Below are 21393 nucleotides of genomic sequence, written 5' to 3'. Positions count from 1 at the left end.
CTCCCCGATAGAGACCCTACGGACTGAGAAGAACTGGTTTGGTTGAGAAGTATATGCGGTATCTGGCCGATAGTCGGCGCTGGTGGGCACACCCGACAACCTTCATGGCGATCGCTCGCGAGTTTTTGGAATCTGTCGGCCGTCGGAGACGTCAGCTATTTATATATTCACCGGGTAAGTTTATTAAAAAATTTATTTTATAATGAAAATATCATATTAACAGTATGAATGCCAGGGGAGGTTCAAAAGTTTGATTGTAAGTAGGTCACAGACACTGGTTCCTCAACATCCACATCTGAGCATTGATAATGTTTCTTTAACTCTATATGACTTAAATTTTAGGTGTTAGTCTTGGTAGCAAATATACTTTTGAGAAACACATTCGGTCAGTTTCTTTTACAATTGCTTTGATGATCAATGTATTCAGAAGAAGTGTTTTAATTCTTTCATTCTGGCTTAACAGGATGACATAAGTCTATACCTGTAGTTTATATATGAAAGATCAATTTTAATGTTATTACTGTTCTCAAATTTCTTTATATTTATTGTTCATTACATCTTGTAATTTATATCTTTTATTACCTTTTCTCAGTGGGCTTATTTTCTTTGTTGGAGCTCGTGGTGTATTAGCATCCTGCATTTACAGCAAGGGTTGTAGCTTAGTTAATAATAATAATAATAATAATAATAATAATAATAGTAATGGTGATGATAATAACAATGATTATAATAATAATAACGAACAATCAGAGATTTCTGATCTCTGCCAAAGGTTAATGGAGTTGACCATGGCCTAAGGTCTATCTGGTGAAAATTTCGTCAAAATCTATTTTGTTTTGACGTTATTTTTAAAATGGCAAAAAATGGAAATCCATATGTAGAATCCGGAACTGGATCCAGATCATCTCTAAATTTTATTTGGGTCATCCATGACTTAAGATCTATCTGTGGTGAAAATTTTGTCAAAATCCGTCAAGTAGTTTTGATGTAATCCTGTTCATCTAAATTGCGAAAAATGCAAATCCGGATCATCTCCAAAATTTAATGGGGTCGTCCATGACCTAAGATATATCTGTGGTGAAAATTTCGTCAGAATCCGTTTGTAGTTTTGACATAATCCTTTCCACAGACACACAGACAAATAAATGAACCAAATCAAATACATAACCTCCTTGGCAGAGGTAATAAGAATAATAATGATAATAATAATAGTAATACTGTAATAATGATGATAATAATAATAATAATAATAATAATAATAATAATAATAATAATAATAATAATAATAATAATGATAATAATAATAATAATTTCAAGCATAAAATTTAATTGTTTCCAAACTCGCCTGGTGTTCATATACTGTACTTGTCCCCTTCAGCTTCCTCTCTAACTATTGATATCAAGAGGCTGTTGAACTAGTCTCAACTTCAAGATTGAAAGATGAAGGAATGGGCTTACCAACACCGTAGTATTGCCATAGCCCTTCATAAAATCTCAGTACTGTATTAGAGGGGCAGGGCAATTATAAGGAAAGAAACCAGGAAATGTTTTTAGCTTTAGGGTAGACATCATCATTTAACCAGTTTCAGGACAGAAGGTGAGATTAGAAATAACTAATTTTAGTGTTGCCTTACCGTTATATTCTGTTTACCTTGTTCATAAGCCAGTGTATTGAATATTCAAGTACAGTATTGTTTAATGTACTGCATTCATCTTTTTTTCATTTTTTAGATAGTGATACATTACTTCCATCACAACCAACTATAGCATAATTTTTTTCTAACAGGCTGCATTATCATGAGGGAAATTATATTTAATGTGATATTTGTCTGTATTTTCCTTTTTCTTAAATAACTATAAGATTTACCTTCAACAGTTTTTTGGTATCATAAGATTTCTGTTTATTTAAGTAGTAGTACTCTATAGTAAAGATGCAATACTCTGTAGAAATAATATTAATAACTAGGTGATTGGTTATATAAATACTATGACTTCATTATGCTGCTGATACACTGTATAGGGTATAGGCTCATGTAAATTAACAATGTCTGATTTTAAGAAATATAAAGGGATATTTTGAAATTCTGGGTTCTTTATATAGTGTATTGGTACCCAGAAACCAAGTAAAATTTTATTTTTAGATATTAGCATATAAAGTAATGTGTCATGACCATATGGTCCAGTCCAAGGAAGGCTAAAACTTTAAACTTGGTAGTCTGGTTATACTGCTTAATGATAATACTCTATCTACAAATTATCTTCTTTCTTCAGAATGCTGATGACGGGTCGGGCTTCCATCCATGCCTGTTTGTTTGTTAAAACTCTGTTGAAACGTTTTATGGCACAAGACAAACCACCTACAAAAAATGAAGGAGGGAGTGTTGTGTTGGGATTAGCCTGTAAGTAGTTAATGTTTCATGTAACTCAATATATTTTTAGAATGCATATTATAGTAGATTATTCTATCTAATTAGACTTAATTAAATTGAATCAAGATTTAGAATGTTTAGATATTAAAGATGTGTTTTCATTTCAGCGGGTCTATGGAATGTCCTAACCTTTGGTTTGGTTGGATCTGAAGAGACTGCCAATAAAGGCCCTGAGTCACCACTTGCAACACAGAGCATTCTGTTACTTTTGGTGCTTGCTAATCATTGTACTGCTGATCGCAACATCAGGAACCCATATAGACAAGCATTGCTACATGCACAAAATTTCCATGGTATGTTATTCATGTACAATATGTATAGTATCGGTAATTGTGTTTCAAAGAGTCAATAAGCTTTTTATGTCACGTGCATTGTTTGCAAATATCTAGGTTGATGTTGTATTATAATGATTTTACTTTGAGACTGTAGGGAATGGGATTTTCAAATACATACAGTATACAGTCATACCTCTCTTCACGAAAGAATCTGCTTACAAAATGTTCAAGCTACAAAACGAGATGCGAATATTTTTATGACTCACTTTGTGAAAAATGTTTCATTTGTTCCGTAACACATACAAACCACGCTATTTGATAGGGGTTATTACTTTCGGCGTAGCTGAAACGATGAGCCATTAAAATTTTAACAAGGGTTTACTACCCCACCGCTAGTTAGCCTGCTAACCCCCCCCCTCCACACACACACCTTTGCTTGAGCTCACTTTACTTTTGGCTCGGAGCGAAAACGGTTGTTCCTCTTTCTCTCCTCGCCTATTTTGGACTGCCATTAATTTTTTACTTTTTACTTACTTTTTTTTATACTTGTAATATATATATATATATATATATATATATATAAACATTCTTTATGTTTATGTATATATTTGTGTATAGAAATGTAGTAAGTTTTCTTTTCAGTGTTTGTGCTGTGTGTGATGAACGACAACGACACTTGCGTAGCAAGGCCACCACAGTTCCACCAACGACCTCTCCCTCTCTGGTCCATCGGTCTTCCCGTAGGCATATATCTGTTAACTCGGCCGCCGCAGGGGAATTGTCATCGCCTGGACTCTCTTCATTCATCTATTATCTTCGCTTTTCCTCTTTTCCTACGGGAAACTTGGATTCTCAGCGAAGGGAATGTGGCCTTTTTTTAGATTGACTACGGTCCCTCTCTAATCGAGGTCGTTCACTTTTACTACAACTACGTACTATTACGGTAGCTCCTTTCCCGTTGCGGGTTAGGTTGCTATTCCGTTTGTTTGTCTCAATTATTTTTAGTGAAATCTGATTGTATTTTAACTTTTCAGCTTTCTCTGTGGGGAACTCTTTCCTTCGGGGGTTCAGTGGTTCTCACTATTATATTCTTAGATGATTTAGATAATTATAATTCTGTTATAATTCTGTTTTTATTACAGTTACTCCGCCCCCCCCCTTCTCCCGTGGATGTCATCTAGGGAAGGTGGGCGCATACTTAATTCTTATTTTATGTTATTCCCTCGGGGTTCCTCTTCGGAGTTCCTCCCTAGGGAATTTCTGTTAAAATAATTATTTAATTTTATTTTCCCAGTTAACTATGCAGTTTTTCTTCGTTCGACTAAGGAGTGCCAACGAAGCAGAGCTGTCCTGTTCATGCCTGGGGATTCTGCTGTCGCTGCCGTCCCTCAGAGGACGTCGTCATGGGCGTTATCCCTTCTCTTAGAAGTACTCCCGTGACAACATGCCAGCACTTCAGATCATCTTAGAACGCTTATGGAGGTTCGCCTCCAGGGGTTGGACAACTTCCCTTCCGAGGGAGGTTTCCTCCCCAGGTGTGAGTTTTTCTCCCTTCAGAGGGAGAACTTCCCATACCTTAATAAATTCATCGCCTTCAACTACTGTTGCTGCCCTTCAGCCAGACTTTTCTCCCCCCTTGCTGAGTTTCTCTTCCTTCAGGGGTGGAGCACAGTCTTGGCAAGTCTCTTCTACGAAGTGTTCACCTCTCTCGTTCGCGAGAGAGGCCACTCATAGAGACTTCTCTTCGGAGGATTGCTACTGCTAAGGTCAGCTTGCTGATCCACCAGCCCTAAGGGGCATCACCACGAGTGTCTTCAGGTCTCTTCTACGGAGGGCACCTCTCTCGTTCGCGGGAGAGGTCTCTCATAGAGACTCCGCCTCGGAGGATCAAGCAGAACATCCAGTGACCTCTACCTTGTGTCTTCGGTCCTGGACTCTAACACAGACCTTTTACGGTCCCATCGGTGGATGCTGGTCCTTCCAAAGGGCACATCCCAGTTCCTGATCGTCCTGCCAGCTGACCCTTCAACCTACAAGCGCGTGAAGCGCGCGCGCTCGCCGATCTTCTTACGCGCGCAAGCGCCGACGATCTTCTTACGCGCGCAAGCACCGACGATCTTCTTACGCGCGCAAGCGTCCACGATTTTCTTACGCGCGCAAGCGCCGGCGATCTTCTTACGCGCGCAAGCGCCGGCGATCTTCTCACGCGCGCAAGCGCCGGCGATCTTCTCACGCGCGTAAGCGCCGGCGATCTTCTCACGCGCGTAAGCGCCGACGATCGTCCGCGCGCGGGTACCGGTGGTTTTCTGTGCGCGCACCGCTACCTTTGCTCGCGCTCACCGATCTTCTTACGCGCGCAAGCACCGACGATCTTCTTACGCGCGCAAGCGCCGACGATCTTCTTACGCGCGCAAGCGCCGACGATCTTCTTACGAGCGCAAGCGCCGACGATCTTCTTACGCGCGCAAGCGCCGACGATCTTCTTACGCGCGCAAGCGCCGACGATCTTCTTACGCGCGCAAGCGCCGACGACCTTCTTACGCGCGCAAGCACCGACGACCTTCTTACGTGCGCAAGCGCCGATGACCTTCTTACGCGCGCAAGTGCCGACGATCTTCAGCGCGGGTACCGATGGTTTCCCGCGTGCGCTCGCTGATCTTCTTACGCATGATAAGGGTGCCATCACTGCATTCTCTCTCCTCCTCCCCCCCCTCCCCCCCGCCAGTGGGGGGATGCCTACAAGGTTGCGCAGACAGGTGGCATCAACTCAGGGCCGATTCCTGGATGATTTCCGTAATCAGTAAGGGATATCGCGTCCCGTTCACAACATCTCTACCTCCCCTGAGTAGCAATCCGGATCATGGGATCAGCAAGGGGGCGGGCCCTTAGGGCAGAGGTCCAGATTAAAGCAAACTCCGTTCAGCATGGAGACCGCAAACACGGTCAGACTTGCAGTGAAACCGCAACACTTCATGTGTATATTGGATCTGAAGGATGCGTACTTCTAGATCCCAGTCCATCCATCTTCAAGGAAGTACATAGGATTCAGCCTTGACCACAAGGGGTACCAGTTCAAGGTGCTGTGTTTCGGTCTCTCCACAGCACCACAGGGTTTCACCAGAAGTGTTCACCCTAATATCATCGTGGGCACACAGGTTCGGCATCCGTCTCCTCCGTTATCTGGATGACTGGCTGATCCTAGCAGACTCGGAGTCATCCCTTCTTCGACACCGAGACAAACTTCTAGGACTTTGCCAGATCTGGGGATCATGGTAAAGCTCGAGAAGTCCTCTCTGCTTCCCACTCAAAGACTGATTTACCTAGGCATGATTATAGACACCAATCTGCACAAAGCATTCCCATCAGACGACATGATAGCAAGGCTGAGAGGGGTCCCAAGCCCTTTCCTCAGACGAGAAGAGCTTCCAACCCAATCGTGGTTACGTCTCCTTGGTCACCTTTCATCCTTGGCTCGTCTAGTTCCCAACGATCGCCTCAGGATGAGATCTCTCTAGTGGCGGCTCAAGTCCCGGTGGAATCAAGGTTGCGATTCCCTGGATGTCATGATCCCTATGGGTCCTGCGGAACGGACGGACCGCCGTTGGTGGGTGACAGACGAGAACCTACGAAGATGAGTGGATCTTCTTGTCCTTCCCCCGGATTTAATGCTGTTTTCGGACGCCTCAAAGTAAGGGGGGGGGGGGGGGGGCACGTTCTGTACCACAGGACCTTAGGTTGTGGTCAGAATCAGAAAAGTGCCTCCATATAAATCGTCTAGGGATGAACGCCGTTTTGTTGGCCCTTCAGCAGTTTCAACAATACCTGGCAGGTCACACTGTGGTGGTGATAAGCGACAACACTATAGTAGTGGCTTACATCAACAAGCAAGGAGGTACCTTTTCGAAGCAGCTATCCCATCTTGCAGTAGAGATACTGAGATGGACCGAAGTCTGCTCGATTCTACTATCGGCGCGTTTCATTCCAGAGAAGAGGAATGTGCTCGCCGACAATCTGAGCACAGCGTCTCAGATAGTGAGTTCCGAGTGGAGCGTCTCAGATAGTGAGTTCCGAGTGGTCTTTGTGTCATCTAGTAGCCAACAAAGTCCTGACTTTGTGGGGTTCCCCGACTGTGGATCTGTTCGCGACAGCGCTGATTTTCAAGATTCCACTGTACTTCCCCCCATTCCCGGATCCCAAGGCACTCTGGCAAGATGCTTCCCAACAACGGTGGGACAACATCAACGTGTACGCCTTTCCCCCGTTCTGTCTGATGAGGAGGGTGCTCAACAAGACCAGAATATCGGTCAATTTTTCAATGACCCTCATAGCTCCGCTATGGCATCACGTGGAATGGTTTCCGGACCTTCTGCAACTCCTAACGGAACTTCCGAGAGAATTCCTTCCATGACACGATCTACTCAGACAACCACATGCCAGCATCTTCCACAAAGCTGTAGCTTTGCTACGACTTCATGCCTGGTGACTATCCAGCATCTCCTCGCTGAGAGAGGATTTCTCGCAACAAGTTGCGATTAGGATGTCTGGACATATGCGAAAATCATCCGCATCTGTCTACCAGGCAAAGTGGAAAGTCTTCTGTGGTTGGTGTCATGGAAGGGGTATCTCTCCACTCGATGCCACTATTCCAGCAATGGCGGAGTTCCTCGTGTATTTGCGGGAAGAAAATGCGCCTGTCAGTCTCGGCGGTGAAAGGCTATCGCTCAGCCTTAAGTCTAGCGTTCAGGCTCAAAGGAATGATCTTTTCTTTATCGCTGGAACTTTCCCTACTCATATGAGGTTATGAACTTACCTGCCCTCAGTCGGAAGTGAGACCTCCTCCATGGAACGTGGTTCGAGTTCTCAGGTCTCTTAAGAGACCTCACTATGAACCATTACGCCAGGCTTCAGTTCTCCACCTAACTTGGAAGACGGTGTTTTTACTAGTTTTGGCTTCGGCCAAGCGAGTCAATGAACTTCATGGTCTCTCATATGACATCACCTATGCAAGGGTATGGGGGGGAGGTAACGTTCAAATTCGTCCCTGAGTTTGGTGCCAAGACAAAATCAGGGGGTGCCGAACGCTCGGTTTGACTCCTTCCGGATTCGAGTCTCTGTTCTGTAACAGATGTCCCAGACCTTCTCCTACTGTGCCCAGTAAGGAGTCTGAGGCTATATCTCAGAAGAACGGCTGCAGTCCGTCCCCAGGTGCGAGCATTGTTAGCACTGGGAGGATTAAGAGAAGGGTCACCAAGAACACCATCTGGGCATGTATTTGTTGGGTGATCCATCTGTCCCTGAATCCAGACCCTCCTCCGTCACGTCGCCCTAGAGTACATGATGTCAGGGGCGTAGCTACGTCCCTGGCCTTCAAGAGAAATTTCTCAGTGACGCAGGTCCTTCAAGCTGGGGTGTAGAAAATGACAGACGACCTTCACAGCCCACTACCTGCACGACGTGACCCACAGGAGGCTCAATACGTTTTCTATCGGCCCTTTGGTGGCTGCACAACAGCTGGTTTAAAACCTCAGGCTCCTTAGTTGACAAGTAGCAGAAGGTTGAGGGCATTGTTACCCGGTCTTAGTCTGCATGAATGAAAAGATTTGTCTGGCCCTTACTCTTTTCTTCATCCTCCCTTCTCTTGGGGAAAGCAGCATCCTGGGTTCTCTGCACAGCTGACCTCAAACCACTGCAGGTAAACCTTGTTTCCTTGTGTTCCGAGTATTAAGATAATACTGTCACGTCCCCATACCCTGATGAGGTGGTATTGGGAGAGTCATAGCCTAAAGTTTCCTTCAAAGGGACTACAGGTCAACTTCCTAGGACGAGTCACACTTTATTTTACCTTCACACACAGCTTGCGTAGGCCGGAGTCCTGGCGTAGCAAGGTTCTAGCGAGGTGCAGGGACTCCTTATTGCTGAGTGCGAACACACTCAAATAGGGAGTCCCCAGGCAAAGCCAAAAGCCAGTACTGGCAGGGACTTTCCACCCTTCCTAATGGGCGAGTCACCCCTATTAAATAGCGTGGTTTGTATGTCAGTTACGGAACAAATGACAAATTCGTAGGTAATTTGTATCTTTCCTAACTATACAAACCTTAGCTATATAATCAAACTTGCCCGCCAGCCCTATCCCCCTTGAAGTCCTACCTCCAAGCAAAGTGAGCTCAAGCACAGGTGTGTGTGAAGGGGGGGGGGGCCGCTAACTAGCGGTGGGGAAGTAAACCCTCGTTAAAATTTTAATGGCTCGTCATTTCAGCTACGCCGAAAGTAATAACCCCTATTAAATAGCTAAGGTTTGTATAGTTAGGAAAAATACAAATTACCTACGAATTTGTCATTTTAAGAAAAGAGATTTGCCAGCCAGGCCAAGAATAAAATAATCACTTAATAAAAACAGTTGGAGGAAATAGGTTTAGACAATAGAAAATGTAGCTGTAGTCTATAACAGGGGTAACTATAATGGTACAGTACATATGGTACTGTATATTTTGTATATGTACAGTATTGTACTGTATGTCTAGTATTATTTTCCATTTATTATTACTGTGTTGTAATAACAACTTAATTTACAGGTATTAACAATTAGTTTAGGTATTTGAATGGTTCAAATGTATTTGGCTGTACAGCATTTCTTTGTGGTTTTATTATAGCTATTTTATAAGATTTAATGTGGTGTTGTAGGGTTTGGACCGAATTAGGCAATTTTCATGTGAAATGTGACTCGCAACACGAAAAAAGCACTTTACAAAAGCCACTTCAGAACTAATTAATTTTGTGTTGTGAGGCATTACTATACACTTGAAAATTCAACCATGTATTGTTGGGACAATTTCCAAGGGGTCAATACCTAAAGGTATTTTTTGTTGTAAACTCTCCGCAGGTAGTTTAAATGAGTTGCAGTGGGACCTAGGATTACAAGTTTCAATACATTCTGGGAGTGAGCTTGTAACCCAAAGAATTTTTATCATAAGAAATAAAGGAAATTCACTTTATGCGTATCACATGTCCATAGATGCACATATACGTACACTTATTTTCAAAGGTTTATAATGTAATATAAAGTGTAAATTGTAACCTCTAACATCAGAAATGAATACAAATTAATAATTCACAATAGAGAACAAAAATATATTAATAGATTACCTCACACTTTACCTTTGAGGAGAGTTGAGGCTGGTGTGAGGAGGAGAAGAATCTCCTTCCATGAGAACTACTGGTGAAATATGGAGAGTTCTCTCTCCTGAATGACATTCACTATTACTTGCTGAACCTCTTATTGTTCCAACACGAATACTTACCTCGAACTACTTTCTTAGGAGTTACCAGTAACCTCCTCTCTACCGACCAGAATTTTGTGTAGTTTACCCCCCACCCCGTTTTCTAAGGAGGCCTACCCCCGGCATTAAGGAATGTGCCCCGAGGGTAGGCTTATCGTAGGTCGATGTCCGGCCGGGTCAGCTTCATCAGTAAGTTCTCTGGTCGCGACGTGTAAACACGTCGCCCTCGTTCTCTATCGATCCTTTGTGTGCGTTCTAGTGCCCCACGTGTTCCCCGCGTGGTAACGTATTTTCCAGTGTACTTTTCCCGGGTGTTCCTGTGTGTTCTCCTTCCACCCGTGTGCTTACCCAGTGTTTTCATTGATTCCCTTCGTGCTTGTGTCTTGCGTTGTGTGCATTATGGAGCAAATCCGCCGTTGTCCGGGGCCTAGAGCCGGTAAATCGTGTGGAGCGTTCCTCTCCAAGCCTGAAGTGGATCCTCACTCCCTTTGCTCCTCCTGTAGGGGAAGGGTTTGTTCATCAGCAGATACGTGCCCCGATTGTGTAGACTGGAGCGATATCCAGTGGGTACGGTACGGTACGAAAAAGAGAAAATCGGCGAAACGTTCCCCCAGGAAAGCTAGGGTTACTTCGCCGCTACCATCACCCAGTGAGCGGTCCGACGGGGCCTCTGTTTCGCCGTCCCCTACACAGAGTAGGATGACGAGGTAAGTTTGGTGTAGAAAAAGAACAAGGCGTCCTTCCCCAGGAACCTAGTGAAAGTGCAGTGCCGATTGCGGGCCCTTCTAGGGCTAGTGAAGAACCCAGTAGTGCGTCCGGAGAGTCGGCCATTGTGCTCGGGGGGCACACGTCCTCCGATGACCCCTTGTGGGGTAGTAACGCGGTGTCTGTATCTTCGCCGCCCTCGTGGGCCTTTGCTTCTGGATCTTCGTTAGGCGGAGACAACCAGAAGAAGTTACGACCTTCGGGTAATGATGCCTTCGGTTGGAGGCTTCCGAAGACGCCGGGTAGGTCACCCTTAAGGATGGAAGTGGCCCTGGACCCCTGGCTCCCTGGCTCCCTGGCATGGAATGCTTTGAATCGTTCCCGGCCCCCCTCACGGAAGTCCCCGAAGATTTCCTCCAGCCGTCGACCTCGGGCACTCAACGCCCGAAGAAGTCCCCCGCAGTCCCCGCTACCGGCCGACATGCGATAAGCACAGTGTCGTCGGGTTCGTCGGATGTTTATTCCTCGTCGTCGGAGGAAGTCAGGGTAAAACACCGTCGTCGGAGGGAGCGGTCCAGGAGCGAGCGGTCCAGGAGCGAGCGTTCCCGTTCGAGGTTGTGCTCCCGGTATAGTAGCAAGCGCTCCCGCTCCCCAGGGCGTAAGTATAGGAGGAGTAGGTCTCCTGATGGCGCCTGGGTCTTCGTACCCCGGGACTCAAAGGTGCTTTGTTCCCCGGACCGCCGGTCCAGAGTGTTCGCCAAGGATGCTGTCCTCAAAACACAACGTTGACCCTCGCGACCTAGCTCGCAGGAAGGACCTTACAAGAAGGCATAAGTCCTCGAAGCCTCCGGTTCACCCCGCCCAGCGGGGGGAAACGCGCTTCTCGTCGGGCAGACTGGCCGAACCAGCCCAGCTGGTGCGGCCTTCGGGCCAGAAGGAACGGTTCCCGCTGTCGGGTCAGCCCATGGGAACCGCGTCCTCGGCACCCAGAGCCCTAGGGCGGACGAGAGTCCCCGCTGAACCAGCGATGCCTGCGTTAACCCAGGCCCCTGGTGCGGACGTCCCCGCAGATGAGATCCAGTACCTCGGTAGGACGGCGCCCCTGGCACCAAGAGCTAGACGTCCAGTCGGCGTGCCCGGTAACCCAGCTCCCCGGCCCCAAGCCGAGACCTCGGCTGACGGAAGGGAGGGTTCACCAACGGAGGACTCGGCCTATAGGAGGGTGGTTGGCCTTATCAGAAGGCACCACAAAATCGAGGAACCTACAGCTACAGACGAGGATTACTGGAGGTCAAGCCTATTAAGAATTATGCAGACTCCTACCCAACCTAAGACGTTCAACCTTTACAAGGAGCTCTTTAGAGATAATGGTTTTTGTCTTTTCTTCTAAGTGGTATGACTGTAGGACATTGTATTGTCTGCAGATTTTCACTACCTCTTATTACTGCTCGTTATATGCAGCTTCTCGGTCATCAATGGCTCTCTATGCTTGTCCAGAAGATTGCTGATGTCATCCCTGTCCATCTCCAACCATATTGTCTTTCCCAAGCACACAATTTTGTTGTCAACGTCCTTCTGCAAAGGTTTGAATCCCTCAAATTGCATTCAGCAACACATTCAGGTCACATTTTCCTCCTTGCAAAATTGAAGGTTCTCTAGGTGATCCATTCCCAGGCTTTATTAGTCATTTTGATGCAGCTGAAGATGTGGAAGTGTTATTTCCAAAGCTGTTGAACAGTAGGCTTGGTCTTTTGGTAATCTCAAAACTTCACTATATTATTATTATTATTATTATTATTATTATTACTACTAACCAAGCTACAACCCTAGTTGGAAAAGCAAGATGCTATAAGCCCAAGGGCTCCAACTGGGAAAAATAGCCCAGTGAGGAAAGGAAACAAGGAAATAAATGATGAGAACAAATTAACAATGAATCATTCTAAAAACAGTAACAACATCAAAACATATATGTCATATATAAACTAAAAAGACTTATGTCAGCCTGTTCAACATAAAAACATTTGCTGCAACTTTGAACTTTTGAAGTTCTACTGATTCAACTACCCGATCATTCTACAACTTGGTCACAGCTGGAATAAAACTTCTAGGATACTGTGTAGTATTGAGCCTCATGATGGAGAAGGCCTGGCTATTAGAATTAACTGCCTGCTTAGTATTACAAACAGGATGGAGTTGTCCAGGAAGATCTGAAAGTAAAAGATGGACAGAATTATGAAAAATCTTATGCAACATGCATAATGAACTAATTGAGCGACGGTGCCAAAGATTAATATCTAGATCATGAATAAGAAATTTAATAGACCGTATGTTTCTGTCCAACAAATTAGGATGAGAATCAGTAGCTGAAGACCAGACAGGAGAACAATACTCAAAACAAGGTAGAATGAAAGAATTAAAATACTTCTTCAGAATAGATTGATCACTGAAAATCTTGAAAGACTCTCAATAAGCCATTTTTTTTTGCAATTGAAGAAGACACAAACCTAATGTGTTTCTCCAAAGTAAATTAGCTGTTGAGAATCACACCTAAAATTTTAAGAATCATACAAAGTTAAAGAAACATTATCAATACTGAGATCTGGATGTTGAGGAGCCACTGTCCTTAACCTACTTACAATCATACTTTGAGTTTTGTTAGTATTCAACTTCATATATCATAATTTGCACCATGCACTAATTTTAGCTAGCGCTCTATTAAGGGATTCAGCAACCCCAGATCTACATTCAGGGGATGGAATTGATGCAAAGAGAGTTGCATCTAGGCCAAACCATCTAGCCTATAATCCCTGCTGGGTGCAGTGCACCATCACACTGTAATAAAATGAATTTTTTTTAGTGATGGACTGGAGATCAAATAAATAGTACGCATGATTTATGAAATAAATTAATGCATTATACAAATACAGTTCAACCTAACTAATGATAGTAAATAGTAAATATAGAAATTATTTTTATTTTTCCTAACTATTTCTACACATTCCCCCACTAGATCTTCAGTCCATCTCAAAATTCCTCATGACAATTAACAATGCCCTACACCAACTCGGTACATTTCAAGTGAATATATTACAAATGAATTCCCATAGAGAGGTGGGATGATCAATTAAAAGAAATTTAATTCATCATCCGTCCCTTCATCCAATTTTCTAATTATATATATTACAATTAGGTACATCATTTGACAGTGTTCTGATATAACAAATGTGATAGGAATAGACGATAAACCATGAAACACAATGGATATACAGTACATTCCCACTGGAAATTAGATTATCATCCATCCCTTGCAACAATGCTCCAATAACATACAATACAAAAAATTTCATTATTTACAGGAAACAATATAGTATTGCAGGCATATACAGTCATGAAACTGTCCAGGGAAAAGAAAAATGACATTTATTTTAGTCCAAAACCAATTTTAAAGAACAAAAACCTATTGAATTTAGACTAAGGTTTTACAGGATAATAGAAATTTATAAATCTAACATAACTCTGTTAAGGTCCATTTACATTACAACAATTAATACAACAATGACACAAACCATGACTAAATTCAGATTTTCTCACACAATGTGTCCCGTTCTACAGCCTTTTAACTTCCCCAATGTGGGAATAAAAAATTACTAATAAAAAAAAAAAACTATATAAAACTTACTATGAAGAAACTGTTCAGTGATTAATTCACTGGGAGATTTATAGTTCTTTTGAGTCTCAAAATTCTATCTTGGGACATGTGCCAGGATTCAGCAATCTGCTGGCGAGCCATATTAATTTCTCGCAGTACCGGAGACAGGCTAAGCCGGCGACTCTCCTGGTACAAACGGGGTGTCTTTAATTGATCGATAACCTCGCATAACAATTGGTATTTTCTGGTTATTGACATTCTCTGATATGAACCAGAGACAGAATCTGTAGACTCAGAAGAGGATAATAAAAATCCCAAAAAATCAGGTGATGACTGAGAACAAAGTTCTGTTTCAGACAACCCAAATAGTGCTGTAGTGTTCAGGTTAGATACACCTGACTGTGCCACTTTAGCCTCAAGCTCTGACTGGTGTTTCAATCTACCATCTGAATGTCGGAAAGTGTTTGAGTTCTGAGGTGTCTCAGGAATGGAGGATAGTTCCCTCTCTATAGTATTCGTCTGGTCAGTGAGACGAGGCCTCCACTCCAGGACCCGAGGCTGAACTAAAGGTAGGTCAGGAACAGGACCTTTTGACCTAGGCCCTGGGGGACCAAATCCACTAGAGGTGGGATTTTCAGGCAACAGTCGGTCGTCACAATCGGGTGGCACAAAGCTGTGAAAGTCATAATCAGGATAAATAAACACTGCCGAGTCTTGACCAATCTGGACTGGAACTCTTGGAGCCAACAGAAAGTGGTTCCAATAATGGAATACCCTAGTGGAAACTTCCCAGAATTCCCAACTCCCTGGAGGATGAATGACACCTTCATCTCGGAAAGAGGAAGCTAAGAATCGGGGCGTTGGAAATTCAGGAATAGGAGAATGAACCACCAATTTGGGAGACAGAATCAGGGTTTCACACATTTCAGTGGGGCTGCTCTCCCACAGTTAGAGGACCAAACAATTTCGAAACGATTCAGGTTTTAATACAGGAGTCTCATCAAAATTTTCTGTAGGATATAACCAAGCATCCAGTGCTCTTTTCCTCTCATAAGTCCTAGCCGGGTTAAGAATGGGCTTAGGCTGAGTAATACTCTACTAGGACGGTGACTTTTCCTTTGTCGTTGGGACTTGTTTCAATCCAGAGATAAAAGGTATGATGCGACTATTGCAGCCACCCCATAGGAGTGTTACCATCACTACTAGAGCCAGAACTCTCAGAGATTTCAGAGGAAGTTGGACTATCTTCGACATGTCCTGGACTATTCCGAGTCTCCGTTAAATGATCAGGAACCTTCAATTACCAGATAAAGTGCCTCCTAAGATAAACTGGAGGTTCAAGCCAGGCCTTTAACTGGATATGGTGACCTTTTACCAGTTCACCCTCAGGCAGTCTATGCAGCTCATAGGTGACCTTATTCTCGTGTACCTTAATAACACGGAATACCCCCTCAAACCTAGGGATGAGCTTGTTTGTCAAAAGGTGTCCCAACTGGTGCACCTTCTTAAGAACCAGAGAACCCTCCTTAAATGGTTTGTACCGAGGATGTCCTTCAGCCCATGGGTCTCTCTTTTCTGCTGACAGCATCGGAATACTATCAACATCGTGAGCACCCTTCAGTATGTTCTCAGCTGGAGTACAGCCAATCCCAGTGTGGTGGGAATGGTTGTAACTGAGAACTGCTTGGGATAAGTACTGGTCTCATTTCCGAGATTCCCCAGAAATCACCCTCAGTAACTCACCAATGGTACGGTTCACCCGCTCCATTGCACCATTACTTGAGGGTTTATACGGAATTGTTTTCACATGTACAACAATGTACCGCTCCAACAACTCAGTAAATTCCAGGGAATTACACTCAGGACCGTTATCATTGAATATCTGGACTGGAACATGAGGAATAACAGGAAAAAATCAGTCTTCAAGCACCTGGCATATTGTACTGCTTTTCTTATTACTTATGGGTACTGCTGTCACCCACTTGTAGTAATGGTTGACTACCATCAGACACCCAATAAAACCTGTACTGGTTGTTGGGAGACTTGCAGGGTCTATAGCAACCAATTCAAAGGGAGAAGTGGTTACTATTTTTAAGGTTGGCGGGGCAACCACCTCCCTTGAAACCTTACAAGTCTAACATTCCCAGCATGTCCAGCACATATCGCTGATTACACTAATCAAAGATTTGTGCCAAACGAGTCGACGGAGCATTGCAGTCATTTTCCCGACCCCCCTGTGAACTTTCTGGAGGTGTGTCTCGGCAACTAGGTCTTATCAGGACATTGAAGGTGACTACCGGGACTACTGAGCCATCTGGGTTCTGCTTCACTATTAAACCCTGGTGCACTTCCAGGTCAGACCAACATCTCCTATAGGACTGATAGGAGCGTGGAACCTGAGATACAGGAACCCCGGAGTAGATAATTTTGATGACAGATTGGATCTGTCGATCTCCTTGGATCTGTCGATGATCTCCTTGGATCTTGGCCACCTGACTTAAGGACAGAAGAGCATTTTTGGAGAACAATCCACGATCAGGTTCAGGGTCAGTTACCTTCGTAACAGTGGTCTCGGTATGCTGTGGGGAGACAGAGTACCTTGGGAGACAACTGAAGAACAGTAGTGTGGTCATACACCAACTGTTCTGGGGGTGAATCCATTGTCAGGTAGGCTGCGTCCAGTAGATTCCTACCAAGAACAAAACAAAAGTTAATATCTTTGACAGCCACCACCGCATAGTTAAACAGCGTTAGTCTCTACCCGGAAGGACACTTCACCTCTAACTGGATGTAGCTTAGAATGCTGCTGCAGGAACCAGTCAACCCCTCTAACTGTTCTCCTGACAGTACCTGGTACTTTATGCCAAGTTGGCTCAGTACAGACTCACTTACAAGACAAACCTGAGCCCCTGTATCAACAAGAGCACAAAATAAGGTCTTCTGTATCATTACTATACCTACTGCCGAGTGTTGAGACACATGCGTACAACTGGCCTGACGAGGTGCCTTTTATGTCACGTACTGGATTACAGGACAATACTCTGGTACTTCCTGATCATTAGTGACCAAGCCCTCAGCGTCCGGCACACAAGATTTTGCCTCCGCCTTATGGCCCAAAATCACGTAGGTTGGAGGGATGTTGAAGAGCTCGATCGGAGGGTTAAAATGCACTCCAGGCAGACACAAAAGATGCACACTGAGGCTCGGTCACGGATGGATCATGATAGACTACAGGACAATTGGGACCCCAATGGAACCAGATTTCCAGGTTCAATAGCTTAGACACTGCCAAGAGCAACCTCAGAGTAACCTCAGAGATGGGACTGTACGGTAACTGGAAAATGCGTTGCCTTGATCCTGTTTCTGGTAGTCTTGTCCAGTTTGAAGCCTAGTCAACTGGTGTCCTTCAGAAACTGCTGAACTAAGGCATCCCGGAGCTTGACTCCCTTCAGCTGAGAGTTGGGTGTGACACCTGACCCTTCCATCCAGCAGTTCACGACTAGCTCCGAGGATTCTATGAGAGAATCTGGACCACCATGAACCTCCTTATACAAGGCCAGTCCAGTAGGGAATTTGGGAGTGGTGGGTTCAGTAGCAAGCAGACAGTCAGTTAATGCGGGCCAGTGAGATAACCAGTCTGCTGCAGCATTTTGATCACCTGGAAAGTAGTTAACAACAAAGTTAAATTCGGACAGGTCCTCCAGTGTCCGTGCTAGACGACTGTCCACCATCTGCATGTCATGAAGGTACATCGGGGACGGTGATCAGAATGAATCACGAAGAACTAACAATAATGGGAGGCCCTAAAGGTTTTCACTCCTCATCGCAAACCAGCCAACTCACGCTCTCATTGGTAGAGTAATGGGTGTCGCAGTCAAGGAAAGTTATGGAGTTGTACGCTATCACCCGATGCTCCCCTGGATTCTCCAAGGACTCCTGGCACAGACAACTACCAGCACCCTCACCCGAAGCGTCAACAAACAACTCCAAGGGTTTAGCATGAGCGGAGTAATCAGGGTATGACAACATTAATGTCCTCCTTGATCAATTCCTTCAAGAGCACGAAGGCACAGTTCATTTCTGCCATCCATTTCAGTTTTCTAGTCCCTTTGGATTTACCTCCTCCAGTCTTTGCAGATAACGGTTTCGCTATCTTTGAGCACATGGGGATAAACTTTCATTGGTAGTTTCAGTCCCAAGAATCCCCATAGCTCACGCACAGTGGTAGGTTTAGGGAAGTCCACTTTCTGGATGTATTGTGGCAGCATTTGCATACCAGAATGTCCAACCAGATGACCAAGATACTGGACCTCGGCTTGAACCCATGAACATTTCCCGAGTTTCATCTTAAGTCCGTGCTTCTGGAGAGTAGCCAAAACCTGTTCTACCAGTTTCAGGTGTTCCTCAAAAGAAGATCCAAGTATTAAGTTGTCATCAATATAGATAACCACCTTGGCTTTTGGGAACTTGGAGAATACTCTACATTTCTCTCTGGAATACTGCAGGTGCATTTTTCAGTCCAAACGATAAGCATCTGAACTGCCAGTGTCCAAATGCGGTAGAGAAAGCCGTGTATTCTTTACTGTCCTCTGCCAACGATAACTGGTAGTGTCCACGAACCAAGTCAAGGGTGGTAAAGTATTTGACTCCTTGAAGCCCAAATACGGAATCTGCCATGTTTGGCATCGGGAACTTATCAGAGACAGTTACCTTATTCAGTCTACGGTAGTCGACAAACAACCGTATACTATTGTCCTTTTTTCTATCTGGAACAATGGGATAAGACCAAGGAGAGATGCTGGGTTCAATAATACCAAGTTCATGCAATTCCTTGTGCTGTTCCTCGATGGTGTCAGCAACGGTTTTGGCAAACTGTCGAACCCTCTGATAAATGGGCGTCTCGTCATAGAGTTGGATGCGTATTGGTGTGCTTGAGCGATACCCTAACATCATCATCACCAGTACTAATGACCGGAAGATGACGTCGAAGCATTTGACAAAACTGGTCCTTCTGGGAAGAGTCCAGTTTGTTGCAGATAGATAGATTGTCTATCTCTTCCAATACGCTTGGTTTGGGTGTCAGGTCGCACTCCTGTGCTATCAGGCAGGATAGAGGAGCATCCACCATTACCATGGTGAACACCTTCCCCCAGAGATCACCCTCCTTGATCTTGGCAGTTTCTTCAGATCAACCATTGATTAAATCTAAAGCTTTTCCATCTTAGAGTTCTAGGATATCAGGGATTGCTGTAGCTTTTCTTGACAGACGGGGCGTTATGATGTAGCTATCTTAATATATTTATGGCCAACAGTTGGTCGGACAAGCAGGGCACCTAAAAGAGGTGTCGAGTCCCTTAGAAAAGTTTACAGTAACAAGAGCAAGCACAGGCTCAATACTGGCAATCCTGATTGAATTGGCTGTGAGGACTTCAAGTGCTTGAAGCACTTGCTGACAACAGGCTCCAAATATCGGGACATAATACTCCCAAAGAGGCTCTTGGGGAGTACTGCCAAAGCTCAGCCGATTTCGGGCTCCCTCAACTGTTGCCCCATTTGCTCTCAAGAACTGGTAACCAAGCACTATGTGCTCAGCCATAGTTCTTGAAGGCATTACATGGAACAGACTCAGGGTGAATGTCATTCTATGCAGTGTAGGGGTCAACAGTACAGTACCTAAGGTCTTAGTTTTGTTTGCCCTAAACCCTTGAGACCAATGGTGTTGGGTACCAACTGCAGCTGGTAATCCTGCAGTACTCTCAATGACAGGAGGATGACCTCAGCTCCAGAGTCAATGTGAGCATCCAACGCTACCGATGGAAACTCGGACATGGTCACTTGGACAACCATGAGTGTTACAGGAGCCAACTACGCCAGGTTAACCATATGAAGGGTTATCATTACAGCTTTGGTTCCTGCTTCTTCCCTGGAGGAGTCAGTTGGAGAAGCTCTGGACATTGTTGAGGACAGGTTATCACTGGCCAATCCTGAAAGAGTCATTGGATGTGCAATGATCTTTTCGGGTTGAGGGGTAACCTTGGAAATCGAGATTTCCGAGGCTGTCACCGGAATACTAGGAGCATGCTTCCTAGCACTCACACCCTCCGTCGATGTAGCCCCATCTTCTACACCTACGCACTATTTCTCATACCGCTCTTCTTCTTTTGGCTAAAACAGCCAACGTAGAAGCAGATTCATTCTTTCCTGTGGAATCGACCACTCCGGTCTGTCTGGTGCTACTGGTGGCAGCTTGTGAGCTGCTTGCTGGTTACTAGGTAGCACTCGATGCTGGCCTTCAACTTGAACAAGGCTTGGTGAAGGGAAGCAGAGAGCACTATCAGGAGGTTTGCCTCCAAGGGTTGGGGAACTTCGTTTTGTGGGAGAGTTAACCTCCTTAGGTGTTGGCTGTTCTCCCTTCTAAGGGAGAGCTTCCCTTCATCAGCCATTTAGCATCCTTCCCTCTTTCAGGGAGAATTGCTGATAGCTCGACAAAGATTAGCAGTTGCTATCTCGTTGCCGAAGATTGTGCATCTCCCCTTTGGACTGGGGGAAAGCAAAGTTCAAGACTAGGTCCTCCTTTGGGAGGACATCTCTCTTGTCCATGAGAAATTTTTCAATGTCTAACATATGATTTACTCCTACGTTTTTTCCCTTTGTGCTAGGGGAAAACTAGTTCTAGGCAATATCCTCCTTTGGGAGGACCTTCCTCTCATTCACAAGAGAAAGCTTGTTCAGTTTTTTGTGACAGCAGACTCCCTTTCTGGAGGTTCCTGCTAAACGGTCCCCTTCGGGGGTCTGTCGGGAGGAGTTTCTGACCCTTCTTCTCCCTGGTCTTTCTCCTTCCCCTGTGGTAGAAGACGCCCTTTTGAACCTTTGGGTGGTCACAGGTGCTGTTGCCTGTTGGTCTGACCTTGGTGTCATGGCCGACACCGAAGATGTTGCTTCTCCTCCCGTGGGCGGTAGGAGATCAAAGTCCTAGACATGTTTCTTCTCTGAAGAATACGTTTCATTCGCGATAGAGGACTGCTTGTGGTCAGTGGTCTACTTACGCTTACGCTTCT

General features: G+C 44.8%; 2 protein-coding genes across 3 annotated transcripts in view; both read left to right on the top strand.

Annotated features, from left to right (window-relative positions):
- Positions 1-21393, top strand: part of Uba1 (ubiquitin-like activating enzyme 1) — a 472916-nt gene that overhangs the window by 266359 nt on the left and 185164 nt on the right.
- The window catches only part of LOC137650116 (dymeclin), a 243632-nt gene that overhangs the window by 132863 nt on the left and 89376 nt on the right, over positions 1-21393 (top strand). For both annotated transcript variants that reach the window (XM_068383247.1, XM_068383248.1), the window contains exons 6-7: positions 2272-2399; positions 2537-2722. In XM_068383247.1, the coding sequence (XP_068239348.1) occupies positions 2272-2399; positions 2537-2722 (314 nt within the window). The remainder of the gene's footprint in view (positions 1-2271; positions 2400-2536; positions 2723-21393) is intronic.

The sequence above is a fragment of the Palaemon carinicauda genome, chromosome 11 (genome assembly GCF_036898095.1).
Source record: "Palaemon carinicauda isolate YSFRI2023 chromosome 11, ASM3689809v2, whole genome shotgun sequence".
NCBI lineage: Eukaryota > Metazoa > Arthropoda > Malacostraca > Decapoda > Palaemonidae > Palaemon > Palaemon carinicauda.
Note: the sequence above shows the minus strand (reverse complement) of the source record. Positions and strands in the feature narration are given on the sequence as shown.